General features: G+C 27.4%; 2 protein-coding genes across 2 annotated transcripts in view; one reads left to right on the top strand and one right to left on the bottom strand.

Annotated features, from left to right (window-relative positions):
- Window positions 1-683: 683 nt before the first annotated feature.
- Window positions 684-4,892, bottom strand: LOC100161502 (heat shock 70 kDa protein 14). The gene is made up of 10 exons (XM_001945733.4): window positions 4,652-4,892; window positions 2,981-3,064; window positions 2,681-2,918; window positions 2,377-2,578; window positions 2,148-2,309; window positions 1,449-1,707; window positions 1,159-1,380; window positions 969-1,100; window positions 856-911; window positions 684-788 (listed from the first exon to the last, which is right to left on the bottom strand). Exons 1-10 carry the CDS (start codon window positions 4,715-4,717, stop codon window positions 716-718), a joined length of 1,494 nt encoding a protein of 497 aa, XP_001945768.2. The 5' UTR covers window positions 4,718-4,892; the 3' UTR covers window positions 684-715.
- A 129-nt stretch (window positions 4,893-5,021) lies between these two features.
- Window positions 5,022-15,965, top strand: part of LOC100168357 (RNA helicase aquarius) — a 19,921-nt gene continuing 8,977 nt past the window's right edge. Inside the window, exons 1-10 of the mRNA XM_001944478.5 lie at window positions 5,022-5,294; window positions 5,896-5,999; window positions 8,552-8,708; window positions 8,765-8,965; window positions 9,568-9,745; window positions 10,389-10,567; window positions 10,629-10,742; window positions 11,818-11,921; window positions 12,735-12,846; window positions 15,357-15,570. Coding sequence (XP_001944513.1) covers window positions 5,217-5,294; window positions 5,896-5,999; window positions 8,552-8,708; window positions 8,765-8,965; window positions 9,568-9,745; window positions 10,389-10,567; window positions 10,629-10,742; window positions 11,818-11,921; window positions 12,735-12,846; window positions 15,357-15,570 — 1,441 coding nt within the window. The 5' untranslated portion in view covers window positions 5,022-5,216. The remainder of the gene's footprint in view (window positions 5,295-5,895; window positions 6,000-8,551; window positions 8,709-8,764; window positions 8,966-9,567; window positions 9,746-10,388; window positions 10,568-10,628; window positions 10,743-11,817; window positions 11,922-12,734; window positions 12,847-15,356; window positions 15,571-15,965) is intronic.

Genomic DNA, 15,965 nt, shown 5'->3' with positions numbered 1-15,965 from the left:
CCCCCCCCCCCCAATCACCACCTTGGGAAGGGAATGAAATTCGAATATCTAAATCCTGATTATAATAAAATTCTTCTCCGGATTTCCCGAATTATCCGGATTCGCTTTTTATGTGACTTTTAATTTTTATTAATGTATGGTGAAATAATTTTCTTTTATTGTAATAAAACTATGTTACAGAATTAAATTTATTAGAATATAAAAATGAGTCATTGATCATCAAATTTGGATTTTAAACTTTAAACAACTTATGTGGGACCTTGTATTATTCATTTTTTTTAAAAAATAACAATATTGAATATAATAATTATATGGAGATAACGGGATCATTTTCTAAGAACAGGACGAAAAGTGTCCATTTGATGTTTGTTGGGACAATGGGACATATGCTAGAAACTAGACCGGTATAAAATTATCCTACATATAGGTTATTGAATCTTTGTGTTCAGGATTAGATTATTTGGTCGTTGGCAAAATCTGCAATGGAGTGTGAGGGATTGTCGGTTGATCTCCTGAATGTTTATTAACCAGGATAGTAGAGGATATATGGCTCCTTTGAAGACACCTGCTGCTATTGGAGCTAAGGAAGATATTTCAGGGTTTACTTTAATTATAAATAAAGGTCTTCAAGGAATGATTAAAAAAAAATAAGAATGGAGGTCCTGAAATTAGAGAAAAGTAAATAGAATGCATTTTTTGTATATTGTAAATCAAGTTATACGGCTACAAATATAGCAGTTGATTTCAGTTCGGTATCTATATCTTTTGCTTCAACATGTAATTGATCTCTACAGATAACAGAAAAAAAAATTACTAGTAATTCATTGTACAATTTGTTATAAATGTATTACTTACACACTGGCAGTTAATGTAAAAGTAATTTCTCCTTCCGTTTTCAGATTTATGTGTGCCTAAATAAAAATTGATAAAATATATTAGATGTTTATTTAAGTTCAAAATAAACTTACTTCAGATTTATCAGTCTTGTTATTTCCTGATGTGGCTACTAAAGTAATATTGTCAACATTAGCACTAGTTGTTATACTTTTTGTAGAAGGTAATATTTCATTCTGATCAAAACTTACAGTCTCACCACAACACTAAAATAATCATTAAATAAGTTATTGGTAAAAATAAAATAATTTCTTTAATACCAACATCAATTGTAATTGATTCATTTAATGTGTCAACTTCTGTTGTAGGTTCAGGTAAATCATCATGTGCATTCCAATATTTTGCTAAGAAACTAGCTTGCACAGCCGCCCCGTAAGCCAATACTTCGTCAGGACTAATACTATTTGGTATATCCGCATGTGGAAATAAGTTTCCAATATAATGTTTCAACTTTGGTATTTTAAGTGGACCACCACAAAGTAAAACCTATATTAATTAAAACATATAACTTATTTTCACAAGGTTTAAATTGTGAATAAAAATTCAATAAATACTTTTTTAATATCTGAACTTTTAAGATTAGCTTTCTTTAAAACAACTTCAATTGGCAGAGCAAAATCAGTCAACAAATGAGCAATTAATGATTCAAATCTGGCTTGTGAAACCATAGCAGCAAAATCTACTCCATCAGTCAATGATTCAATAAATATATTTGCCGTTTTTAATGTAGACAGTAAATGAACTGCATCTTCAGTAGCTCTTTGTAATTTTGCAGAAGCTCTTGCATTTTCTGAAGGATTTGATCGATGTTTCCTTCAAAAAGTTAAAAATATTGTTACTATACTCTGTTCCAAAAGAGAAGACACAAAGCGGCCACAGACAAAACCGGTTTTGCTACGTAAATCTGGTGTCTTCTCTTTTGGAACAGGGTATATACTCTATTCAAAATAAGACTGTGACCAGGTGGCCGATTTGTGCGCATTGGCGTGGATTTTGTTCCATAGTAGCGCCCAACACGTCGCCGTAGTGGGGATGGCTATATGTCTGACCGCAACCCGAGGAAAACTGGTCGCCACCTGGTCACGGTCTTATTCTGAATAGAGATATAGACATATGGTCTGACGCCATCCCCACTACGGTGACGTGTCAGTGTAGCCACGGAACAAAGCTACGCACATGCGTACAACTTGGCCGCCGAGTCATCATCTCATTTTGAACAGAGTGTAAGTACTTAGTTCATTTAAAAAAGGTACCTTTTGACTTCTTCAATTAAATGAGCTTTCAGTGTCTCTATTAATTTATAACCTCCAATAGCCTTAGTATGTTCAGATGCTACTATTGACACTAAACCAGAATTCACATATAAAACTGTTGCATCACAACTAATACCACCAAGTCTATATACTAAAATATACCTATATTACATAACATAATAAAAATTTAATTTGAAAATACATTTATCTGTGATATATGTTTACATACGTGTCATTTAAAGGCTCAGTAACATTTATTCCATAGGTAAAAGGGGTTACACTAGGAGCATTAACCACTTGAAGCACATTCCATCCAGCTTGAATAGCTGCGTTTCTAACTGATTCTCTGCTGGGATCATCAAAAAATTCTGGTACAGTAACAACACAAGAACATTTTGTATCTTCACTGTGAGTGGCTCTTTTAGCAATACCTAATTAATTTAAGATAACAGAATTATAGGATAAAGGTAAATATTTCAATATTATAATGAAAAAAAAAAACCATAATTATTTAACAATTAATTTATAAATACCATATAATGTTTTATAAATATTTGATTCAATAAACTGAGGAGAATAAATTTTTTTCTTAGTTTCCAAAGGTAGTTCATATGCAAGATGACCTCCGTCCTCAATTGTTTTGACTTTATTAGTTTCTATAAGCGAACATTTTTCATTTTCATCCAACGAAAGGTTCATTAAACGATTATTAAAAGTTATTGTATTCGCCTGTTTTGATATAAAACCAGTTTTAGCAGCATTTCCAACAACCTAAAAATAAATTATAACAAATTTATAAAATAACTTGTATTTTACAAATTAATTAAGCTTACAGTTTCTTCATCGGTTATAGATACAACCGCAGGTGTTATTCTGTCTCCAGCTTCATTTGCGAGAACATCTACCTTACCTTCTTCCTGTAAAATGATTAAAGAAATATTTTAAAATCCAAAGAAGAGTAATACTGAATAATTAGTTTATTGAAGAACTCATAATTTAAAAAAAATATTTAACATTTTTACTTTTTGAAATGATAACACATTTTTAATTTCATATTCCAAAGAAACATATATTTTGGAGTACCTACTTCAGTAGTTCAGTATTTAAAAACAAATAATTTATTAATTAAATATTTTAAGTTAAAAAAATAAAAACTGCTTTTTTATTATACTCTAGAATCCATAACAAAATATAATACCATCTAAAAAACTCTACAGACAATCCAAGTAGAGCCAAAATCATACTTGACCTATGTCACATGTTTATGATTGTTAGTTAATAGTTATTAGATATTTATTGTATAGATTATAAAGGAAATTAAAAAAAAAATTTATTAATGTTTAGATGAAGGGAATTGAGTTGCACAGGCCAGTAATCCATCCATAAAATGTCGGTTCACTGCTTCATTTGTCATAACTTTAAATCTTTAAATTAGTACTTATAAACTAATTAACTAATTAACTACTAGTCAAAAATTCAATTTGAAATAGGAAATGAAAAATAAACTTCAGTTACAACGGTTAACATAAAAATTATAAATTTAAAAAAATTTATTTATGATTGTTCTTTAATAAAATCAAAGTATGGGTTACTCTTGGCATATATTATCATCTATAGGATTATTTTCAGTTTTTAAAGGATATCAATACTTTATCATTAATCAACTATTTAATAATAACTCCTAGGTATATAATTTTAATCAAGAAATTAGTGATGGGACTAGTCGTTCACTTAGATGAACTAGTTTGTTCGTTCATCGTTCACTAAATTGAACTAGTTAAAAGCTAGTAAATATGTAAAGAAATATAGTTTACTGGAACCAGAAAATAATTATTTTATTAGTTAACGAAACAACGAAACAGAAAATTGTTCAAATATTGAATCTTTCAATTACGAATTGTGTGTTAAACGTTTTAGTAGTTTGTAGTAGTGAGCAGTGGCGTGGTGAACATTTATAAACTTTGATGCCTAGCATATATTTCAGTACCTATCCTTCCTTTATCCCCTTGATATAATATATAGTACATATAATTATTATGTGACTGAAAACATTTTAATTTTTGTTGTATGTTATTGATTACCATAATGTACCCAACCACCCACCCCACCCCTCCAAAAAAAAAATCTACCATGACGCCTAGGCGTCATAAAACCCCATTCACCACGCCACTGGTAGTGAGCATACCTATTGAACGTATAAGATATACCCAGACACCCAGTAAACAGTATACGGTGTAAAATGTACGATGAATGTCGTCGTTCTTTTAATGTGAACTAGCTCGAATTGTTCACTTCGATGAATAGTTCAATTGAAGTAGGTCTTTTACAAACGACACATCTCTACAAGAAATGTGAATAATGAATGTGAGATTTGAGGGTTTAAATTTACAACAATTTAAATAATGTCATAAATGGCCTGTTTTATATTTATCATAACGTTGAACAATAAAATAACTTATATGAGTGAACATTTTAAAACATTTAAACACTTGGATAATATTTACTTTGGATATTGCTATTGATGCGGTAGAGTTTCCAACGTGTATCCCAAATACAATAGATCGTGACATTCTTAAAAAAAGTAGTCCAACAAATATTACAACCAAATATTTTGCAATAGCAAAAATTAATTTTTATCCAAAATTCTAAAAAACAAAAAAAAAAACAAAAAAGCTTTTATTGAAATTTGAAAACAATAAAAACTGAATATATTTTACAAATCACATTATATTATTTTCAATTTTTCTTACAAATTTTACATAACCTATAATTGGAAACCATTAACCATAGACAACGGTCATCCCCCTGTACCACTACCATAGATAACCAGTATCTTTTTTTCTCTGTTATCTCAGATATCGTGGTTTGTGTTTACAACTACTGAACTACTATAAAGTTGTTGTGTGTTCAACGTTTTCGTGCGTTTAAAAATCAACAAACCGGGCACTACAATTTACAACTCATTGTTATTATTGGCTCTTTCCTTAAATAATAATGACTATATAGTTTTTAATTGTGTTTAAATATTTGTTTTCAATTAATGTTTTTGAATAAAAACAAACAATCATAATGTCCGAGTCTAAGCAAGCTGTAGTCTTAAATCTTGCCCCAACCATAGATCAGATCAATGCCGATCGTATTACACAGGTATTATAATTTAAACATTTTCAGTAATAATGCATATAAACACGTTTTATTTTTAATTAAGTTCTTGATCGTGGACGTTTTTGACCATTAATTTACAAGTTAACTTTCATAGTTATAATGTATAAGTAATATCTGATATTTTATACTAAATATTGGAGTATAAAACTAGTAAATGTTCGAAAAGTTCACTTATTTTTATCAAAGAAATTTTAGGGGTCCTTGGGTAGTCGTGCTTTCATTTGTTTGTAGTAAAACTACCTTGTACCAACAATTGAATATAAGACATGCTTAATTCGTTCAGATAAGACATTTCTCTGAAGAGTTACTTTTATCCTAAAAATGCTGCAGTTTAGTAATTAATAGTACCTTAAAGTGAATATTTAATTCACATAATTTTATGAAATGTATTTTATTTGTTATTATATGTTTTTTACTATAGTCTGGTATCTGCCAATTTCAACAATGTAATTCATCTATTTTATTTCTTATTTCAATCTGAATTTAACTAATACATTTATAAAAATAACTTTCTTATCACTGACAATTTTTAAGGACTTAATATGGTTAGAAAATTATTAAATTTCACATTTTACATTTCTAGATAGCTTCTAAATATTGGGCACCAAATTTGGATTCCAATCAATATTTACCTTATGATGCCAAGGTTGTTGAAAATATTTACAATGAAGAGATCTATAAGTCTAAGTAAGTAGCAGTATTTTAAAATAAAAAATATAATTCCTATCAAAAAATAGATTTAAGACATTAAGTGGTTTAACATTTAACATACAATTAAGTATATGGCCTGCTGGTAATTTGAGTTTGAGATCACTGGTCTAGAGATTTACTCAGCATTTAATAAATAAAAAAACCACGCACCTAGACCATAACACTATTTAATAACTCATGTCCAGGTACAGTGGTAGAACTAGGCAAACTAGGGCCCCAGTGTCACTTTTGATAAAAGAGGCCTAATTTAAGTTTTTAATGCCTATCCTTGTAAAGTAAATTTGGGGTTAAATTATCAAATAATTGGATTCTAACATATTATTTCATGATAGGAAACATAATGAAAATACAATAAAATATATAGTATGTAAGTGTTTAGTTTCAATTTTTGATGAGTTTATTATTTCATTATATATTGCATACATAGATTTTATGTACTATATTAAATAGTGCCTTTCTCCTAAACATATTATTTAAACTATAAAGAAATTTTTGATTTGTATCCTTCATACGTATAGCATATGTATTATTATATAAAAATAACTAACATGAGAGCACTTACTTATAATACTACTTATAATATTCTTATCTTTTTAATTTATAGCAAGTAAATTTACTGTAAAACTGTAAAACTTTTGCAAATATGGTATGTTGTACATTTGTAAGAAGGAGCAAATACATGCAGGCGTCATTTCGTCTTAAGATATGTTAAGGTTAGAGAGTCAAAACCGGTTAAAATATTTTGGGTTGTTGTTAAAAACCGGTAAAATTTTTTTGCGGGTTTTGTGTTAAAAACCGGGTACAATTTTTTGCGGGTTTCGGATTCAAAACCGGGTTAAATTTTTGTGGGTTTTGAGTAGGCGTGACTAGACTTCATCCGCAGTGGCATTCTACTGCCCAGCTAATAACCGCCGCTACCTTATTAATGAACCGAAAAAAAGTCCTATACACCAAAGACTGTATTTTTTAAGGCCCCCCCCTCACCAATGAAATATTTATATGATTAAAAAAAAGTCTGAATTATCTATTTACAATTAATAATCTAGGTATAAGACGTAAGTACAGTAATTGCAGTAAATTAACTTTAGAAATATTATCCATATACAGCCCTGGATTACACATTTACATTTTACACCACCTAGCTACAAATCAAAAATAATACAACAATAATATCCAATAATAGACGTGTATCGTCGTCATCTGTCTTAATTCTTAATACTTTATACTTATAGTAGATTTTTCCGAAGTCAGGAAATCAATTTGACAATACATATTTGACGTTATTAACAAAATAAAGCTACTACATACCTAATTTTATCAAACATATCTTTGTAACAGTTGTGCAAATATGAAAATGTTTAAGGGGAGGGGGGCTCCTTGGCTCAAGCCTCAAATTTTTTTTTTTTAATTATGATATATATTATATTATTATTTTTTGAGGAGACTTTGAGTGATTTTTAATGTGCTATTCACCCCCAAGACCCCCAACTATTTGCGCCACTGCTTTGTAAGCATCTAAATAATAATTATAACGAGACCACAAAATAATTTATTTTTATTTTTTAAATACAAGTATTGTAACCCTTCTGACTTAAAACTCAGTTGGATATTGACTAGGTATACAATAACAAATATTAAATTCAATAAGTCTTAAAATTAAACAAATTAAGTCATAACCCTTATAGCCTGAAAGTAGAGAAGAATGACTGGGTTCTGGCAATCTGGCCTCTGGGTTAAGATAATTATAATTTATAATATATTAGTTATTATTAGTGTATACAGTTCAGTTAATTTTGAGGATTTCATGTTTTGTGTTGCAATACGGACAAATTTTTATCGGGTTTCGTTTTAAAAACCAGATAAAATTTTTTGCGCATAACCCGTTTTGACACCCTGATTAAGATAAACATCTTTTATTTGAATAAGAAAATAAATTAAAACTATTCTTGAAAACAAGTTCCAAGATAAAAATACTATCACAAATTAAAGATTATCAAGAATAAAATTGAAAATTTAGTTAGTCTCACAGTATATTATGTTTCTAATTTCTATTGAATATAATATTTTAGATTAGAAAAACATTCTTAAATATTGAATTATTTCTGAAGCTATTTTGCCCTTAAATAAATATTTAGTTTTTAATGAATAGACTATACAATACTGGACACATATCATATTTATACTGATATTTTCTTTTCTAAAAATATTATAATATGGTTTCTCATAATAATAAATTTTTTAGTTCTGAAGAATATTGCCATATACCGTCCTTGTCATTAAAGTTTTTGCTTGGAAAATATTAAAATAAGCATAATGCTTAAAATACACTCCTAATTTTAATATTTTGTTTTTCATCTAAATAAATAATAAGCTATAAATATACCTAGTTTAAAGATATTTATATTATTGTTTAGCTATAACTCATAATTAATTTTGAGAATATTATTATTTTGGATTATTATTTTCAGAGTGCCTATTATTATACTAAGGTATATTGCATTAATACTAAAATAAATTTTATATATTAGTTTTTCAGTACGACGAATTATGATTTTGGAATTCAGTCAATTTTTAGAAAATTATTTGTGGCCTAATTATATCTCTGCAAATGCTACGTTTGCACATATGATGTCTATTGTTATAATGTTAAACGAAAAGTTTCGTGAACGAGTAGCACCTTGGCAGGTAAATAATAATTTATTTTTATTTAGATATATATGTATTTATATATATTTTTTTAGGCCTTAAAAAAGCAACCAGATGAATTTGATGGTTTTATTGATCAAGTTTTACGTGCTAGTCTCTCTGATGATCACAGCATTAAAGAACAAATAGCTCTAGTAGTTTTTTTAAATCACTGTTTTCAATGCATGGAAACTGATTTAGTTAGAAACAAAATGAAAAAACTTGTATCAATATCAATTTGGTGTAGTTTACAAGAAGTATGTATCTTATAAATATTTTACCTAAGTTAAAATGTAATAATGTATTTGATAAAATAGTTATAACTTATTAGTAATCTAATCTTTTATTATTCAACTTTCTTTTTAAAAATATTGCAATGATTTGATAACTATTAATATAATCAAAACCATATTTTAATTTTTTAGAGAGTTATGACTTATGAGCATTTTTATATTTCACATACTTACAACTTACGTAAAAATTAAAATATTATAAAAACCAACGAGAGATAACATATTTTAATGTTCCGAGATTTCTTACCTTTAAGATTGATTATAGGCCAATTCACTGTAAAATTAAAACTCACAACACAGAATCTGTTCTACTTTTACTAAACACACTTGCTTAATGCACAAACACATGTTGGTGTGGCTTCCTCTTAAATATTAAGAATTTTCCTATTTTTAGATAAATAATAATACACGCTTTGTATTGTGTTAATTGTGAATAAATCAAGATGAATACTTAACGTAATAAAAAACCTTGCAGGAAATTTATCAAAACTATGATTATTATACTAATAAATTGTGATGTTTATTTAAACATTCATTAACATTTAATATTTATTTTTATTTTTCAGAGACGAAGAACATTGGAATTGCGTCAAGTTCCTAAATGGCAAAAACTATGGAACCGATTACAAAAAAAGGATAAAGAGTTATCACCAGAAAATAAACTAAAAGCAGATCTTGAAAGAACTTTTTTACATAAATTATGCATTAAATTTATCAATGTTTTGGAAAACATACCATTAGAAGGTAAATTTGTAAATGTTTATTGAGAAAACTAGTTAATACAGTAGAAATTGGTTGTAATGACATTTAGGATTTTATGATCTTAAAGTATAGGACCCGAAAAATACAAAGGTAAGTATTATATGTAAAATTTATCATATGGGTAGTTATGACTATCAGTTATTACAACCTATTTTTCCTAGAACCCTTGAACGTTATTATAAACAATATCTACTGTAGTCATAAAAGCTTAATAGTTAATATTGTTAATGGGAGAAAATTAATTTTTAGCTAATTCTTAATAGTAAATAATAGGCTTCTTCAACGATATCGTTTTGAATTGTGCGATATCGAAAAAAAAAATTTAGGAATCGATATATCAATATTCCGATATTTCTATGACTATCATAATTGTCAATACTCAATTGATTAGGTACTATAGGTACTAGGTAGTAACTAGTAGGTATTGGTTAACAATTTATTTTCTAAAATATATTATTTAAGAGCTTTGATATTAATATCAGTTCAGCTTGCTGTACATCGATTAACAATATATTACGATTATCGATACCTAAATTTCCGAAAAAAGGTTTGCGATATCGATATCGTTGAAGAAGCCTAGTAAATAATAACTTTATAAAGTCAATGTATTAATGATAACGTTTAGGTGATTTGTGTGTGGACCATTTAAACTATTGTGAAAGGTTTTTGGAAATGCTTATTGATTTAGAAACATCATTACCTACTAGAAGATTTTTTCACGTAGTCTTAGATGATGTTCATTTAATTAACCGCTGTTATTTAGCTTTATTAAGCAAACGTGATGAAGGACACCTATTCAAACAGGTTTGTTTATTGAAGTTTTATTGTACCAAAAGAAGTATTAATTTAATGTATTTTTGAACAGCTTTTAGATATATTAAAATTTTATTTCCATTTTGAAATTTGTCAATCTACTGGTGATCCATTAAAAGAAAATGAAGTGATGCAAGCACATTATGATAAAATTATATCATTACAAGTATGGTTTAAACAAAATAAATATATTTGATAGTGGGGAAAGTATAATATATTTATGGTAGATACATGATTAACGTAGCCCCACCCATTAGTGTTATTTAGCTTGGAATTAATTAGGTTAAAAGAAAATTAAACCTAAAGACCACAGCACTTTAAGGGGCCTCTATACTGTCGTCAATTTTAGCTTATAAAAGACCTAAAGTATTAACAAAATTAAAGTTAGTTAACGTTGTCCGATTTTGATTCTGAAAAAAAATTTGAATTCACGAGAACATTGTATATAGATCCTACGAAGCACTTTGTAAAAACTTAATTTCATATTATTGTGAACTGTAATTGAAAACTTGAAAGTATGAACTTTTTTGAATTATAATTAAAATTAAAATTAATATTAAAAGCGGAAAATGTTTCGTACAATCTACAGACATTATTCTGCTGAATTCAAATTTTTTTTCAGATTCAAAATCAGACAATGTTAACCAACTTTAATTTTGTCAAAACAAATTTATGTTTTTGTAAAATTTGTATAGTGAAATTTATATGGTTACCAAGTTATTGACATGTGCATGTGCGTACGAGAGAGAATACCAGCATTTAATTTCACTCACACTAATAATCATTTACAACTAACACATAGATCCTAGGCGGCTATGACAAGATTAGAAATTGCCTAAACGTTGTCCCTTATATAATGACTGTGGCGAGGCCCCTTAAGAAAAATGTTGACTTTCTGATTTTTATTTAACCTTGTCTGTATTTAATATTTAAAGGCTTGATTATTATCAAACCAAGTGTCGTGAATTGATGGTTTCTTACTCAAAATTTCAAGTCATTGTCATACTCTTATCACCTAAGCTTATTTTGCATACAAATGTATAGATTGCTCATTTCAAATAAATAAAAAAAAGGCTTGATAAAAATGTTAAAACAAAACTTATAAAACCTACCAAATTTATTTTTAAAGTTCCTAGAAATGTAAATTAAATTAACCATTTTGTATATTATTTAAAAAACCCTATTTATATTTTGTCGAATAAGGTAATATTAATATAATTTTTTTTATTAATATTTTTCAGGCAACATTATTTGGAAAATTTTCTAAATTGCAAGACTTTTCTTTATCTAATATTAATGCTATTGATAAATATGATTCTCTTATTAAACACTTTAAAAATCTAAGGTAAGTTTTAAATTAAAACATTATTAACTTAACAAATTGAGGTTATTCTTGTTTAAATATGGTAGTTAATTATTCAATTTGCATTTATAGTAATGCATTTTTTTTTTTTTGATGAACCCAATTCCAAATATTTGGTTCAATTGAACTAAACAACTGCCCTATTTGTCTAGTGGCTAATAAAATATAAATCTAAATTCGGTTTATTAAAAATTATAAAAAATTATTTTTAATAAGTAATTAATACCTAGTTTTTTTTTTGTAAAATTAATTTGATCCTAAATTTGAGTTGGGATCAATATTAAATTTAAATGTTTAATTTTTTTTGGCACAAAATAGTATTTTTATTAATTAACCTAATTCAAATGTACTATGGCCTGTTAAATTAAATATAAATTGATTTGAATTTGTTACTTAAATAGTTTTTATTAAAATTAGTAAATTACAAATGGGTGTGTTATGTACAACATAATAATTTAAATACAACATATTATAAAAGAAAATTATAACTAAAAATGTAGTATAAGTGTCTGATGAAATAGATTTATTTAAAGAAAAGTTAAGGTGAATAAAATAGTATTAAAGCACAAAGGTGCAATAAATTAATACTCTTAAAATTACAAGTAAAGGTAAGTAAAACATAATTTGATTGGAATGTAAAAAACCAATGTTTGAATATTTAAAAGACAGTTTTTTTAAATTTATGACATGAGGAAGAAGGCTCTTCCACATAACAAAGTAAAATAGTTTAAGATTCAAGAAATACAAACATTAATTTCCTGATTTTTATAACCGTGCTGATGTACCTACTTTCAGTAATCAAGAACTTCAAAATATTGCTATGGAGCTTAATTTGATTCCTGACCAAGAAAAACGTCTGAAAGAAAATTGGTATCGTTACGACTCTGAGTTTTTACTCTCTTTATTGGTATGTATGTTTTATTAACATTTTTATTCTATATAGTAGACTAAATACCATTAATTTAAAAGTTTTGATTCTAGACCAGGGGCGGATCCAGACATTTTCTGAAGGGGGGCACACATTTTGAGGACATTTAATTATATTGGTCTTCCGATTTTTTGCAATTAAACCATTTAATTCCATTGAAGTTAAAATTATATAGGCTATCTTGTCGTATGCCCTCTACCCCAGATTACGGTCTACCTGCGAAAATATGTTTTTGATTATTACGTTTTTAAAAACATTATTTTTCTATATTGTTTTTGAATAACGTTTTTGATAATATATATATTGTTTTATATTATATTCTTATAACTTATAACTTTTAACTTTTAAGTTATAATAGTAATGCGCAATATAAAAATGCACTTAAAAGTTTAAAATTAAAATTAATTATCATATATATATAAAAAAAACAATATTATCAAAAATATTATTTGGAAACAATAGGAAAATAATTTTTTTAAAAACGTTAGTCAAAAACAATATATATTATATACAGATATAACTTTAAACTTTTAAGTTATAATAGTTATGCGCAATATAGAAATGCACTTAAAAGTTAAAAATTAAAATTAATTATTCATAATATTTAAATTTGAAATCAAAATTATAATTGATATAAAAATTAGAAAATTCAAAATTTCTGATTTCAAGTTAAAGTGTTTAAAGTTGAAAATTAAAAAGTAAAAATAAGTGAAATTTTTTTTGGTTTTTAGGATATTTTTTATTTTTCAGTTGTTTTTTGTTTTTTTCCATTAAAATCTAAATATAATTGTAGAGTGGCAAAACACGGTAGAGCGCATACTGCAGTCGCAATGTTACCGGTAGAGCGCATACGACAAGATAGCCATTATATAATGATAATAATAAATGAATATTCTTTAAATACTACATTCTAACTATAAATGTATTACCAATTTATCATTTCTGAGTTCTGTTAAGTTCATCTTAACTACGTTTCTATTTTATAAGTTGTTTAATGTTTTGTATTAACTTATTGAAAAATGATGGCTAGTTCAATATTATATTTCGATAACGACGATCGGACAATAACGCTATAACGGCGTGCCGACAGTGTAGCGCGCTGCCTGAAAATATTTTGAATGTAATATTTATTTTTAGATTTAATATAAATATTAACCACAATAATAGCAAAAATAAACATGTTGAATGTAGATAATATTATATAATAATGTTATAATTTATAACTATCGGGGCCGGCGATTCGAAGTTTAAAAAAGCGTCTTACTGTCTGTCTTACACAATTATTATTTTATGGAAACATTTTTTCACAACTAAATACGAACTGAGGGGGTGGTACGTGCCCCCTGCACCACCCCCTGGATCTGCCCCTGTTGTAGACAGATACTTGAATTACAGTCCCTCAACCTTTATATAATATCTCTATTGGTTAGAATTTAAAATTTAAATATTTTGGTGATACATAAATAAACTAAAATGATAGAGAATACTATAGGTTCGATTATGTTATGAGGATAGGTGATTCTTAAGCAGTGTAAGTGGGGAGTGGCTATAGAAATGAATTTAAAAGGAAAGAGAGGGAGAGGATAACTGAAGAAGAAGTAGATATACAGAATGGAGAATGACACAAAAATATTTTATGTGAGTAAAAAAGAGTGTGGAATATATGGATCCCTTGGGAATTTAAGACAAGGGTGTATGATCCCATATATTTGGAAGAAAAAAATAAGACGGATCCATAAATAAACCTAAAATCACAGAAACTGAGCATAGAATTGTCTTGCTTTGCTCACCTTGATGTGAGATAAGGGATTATCATTATTAACATATTCAATGTAATGATGGGTCCTTCACTCATCACAGTAAAAAAAAACATTTTAAATGTAATTTTTACTTATGCAGTTATGTACATAAGACCAGTTTATAAATTGATTCAAGGTGGCTGAGAGATTGATTCATTTTCGGAACGAATCCACACCCCTGCGCATACCTTGGCCGCCTGATATAGTATATTATACATTCTTCTATCAGAATCTAAAATTACTGTATTTTACCAAGTACAATTTGTAAATATTGTCTTTACTATTGCTATAAACATTATAAAGATTTCTTAATAATGAATCCAAATGTGGATATTTACATCTGAATAACATAGATTATTGTTAGTTTATTAACAAATTATCAAATTACTGTTGTTATATTTATAGTTTTAAAGTGTGTCCAATAATTTTGGAAACTAATAATTAATAAACTGTAGGTAATAATAATGCAGCAACATTTAAAATTTAAACTCTCCTTCCAACCTTTTAATTTAATTTTAAAATATTCATGAAATATATTCATATATATTGATTTTATATTAGTTATTGCTTATTACTAATATAATTCAGGACCAGTTATTGATAAAACAAATATAATATTATAGAAGACTAATTGTGACTTATTAGTTAATATTGATATTTTTTTATTTATATTATTAAATTTTATTTAAGGTATCACGCCATGAAGCTAGAGAATCACAGTTACAAATTTTAAATGGAATGCCTCTTTACCCAACTGAAGATATTATATGGAATGAAGCTGTGGTTCCTACTGAATATTATAATGGCAATAAATGTTTGGCGTTACCAAAATTGAACTTACAATTTTTGACTCTCCATGATTACTTGTTGCGTAATTTTCAACTGTTCAGATTAGAATCTACATGTAAGTTTTATTATTCAATTTCTCTAATAGTCTACTAATTAAATATATACTTCTACCTATTCCTAATTCCTATTAAACAACAATTGTAATGGGGAAAATAATAGAATATAAATTTGAACTATATATTCATATGGTATACAAGATAATATAATAGTACTACTTCTTCTTCTTCTTCTTCTTCTTGTCTGTAATCGACCATTAAGATCATACATTCAAACATATATCTTGCAATTTCACTCTATCCAACGCTAAGACCTTCCAATCGGCACTTGGGTCTGTCACTTGTACGTCCTTCCTGACTTGGTCTTCCCATCTTAGTCGAGGTCGTCCCAAGGGTCTCTTTCCTTGGGGAGTGCCCACATTGAACCATTCGAATTAGAGTTCCTCCCTTTCTC

Source organism: Acyrthosiphon pisum, chromosome A2 (assembly GCF_005508785.2).
Source record: "Acyrthosiphon pisum isolate AL4f chromosome A2, pea_aphid_22Mar2018_4r6ur, whole genome shotgun sequence".
In the NCBI taxonomy this organism is placed as follows: Eukaryota; Metazoa; Arthropoda; class Insecta; order Hemiptera; family Aphididae; genus Acyrthosiphon; species Acyrthosiphon pisum.
This window is presented reverse-complemented; position numbering and strand designations above follow the sequence as displayed.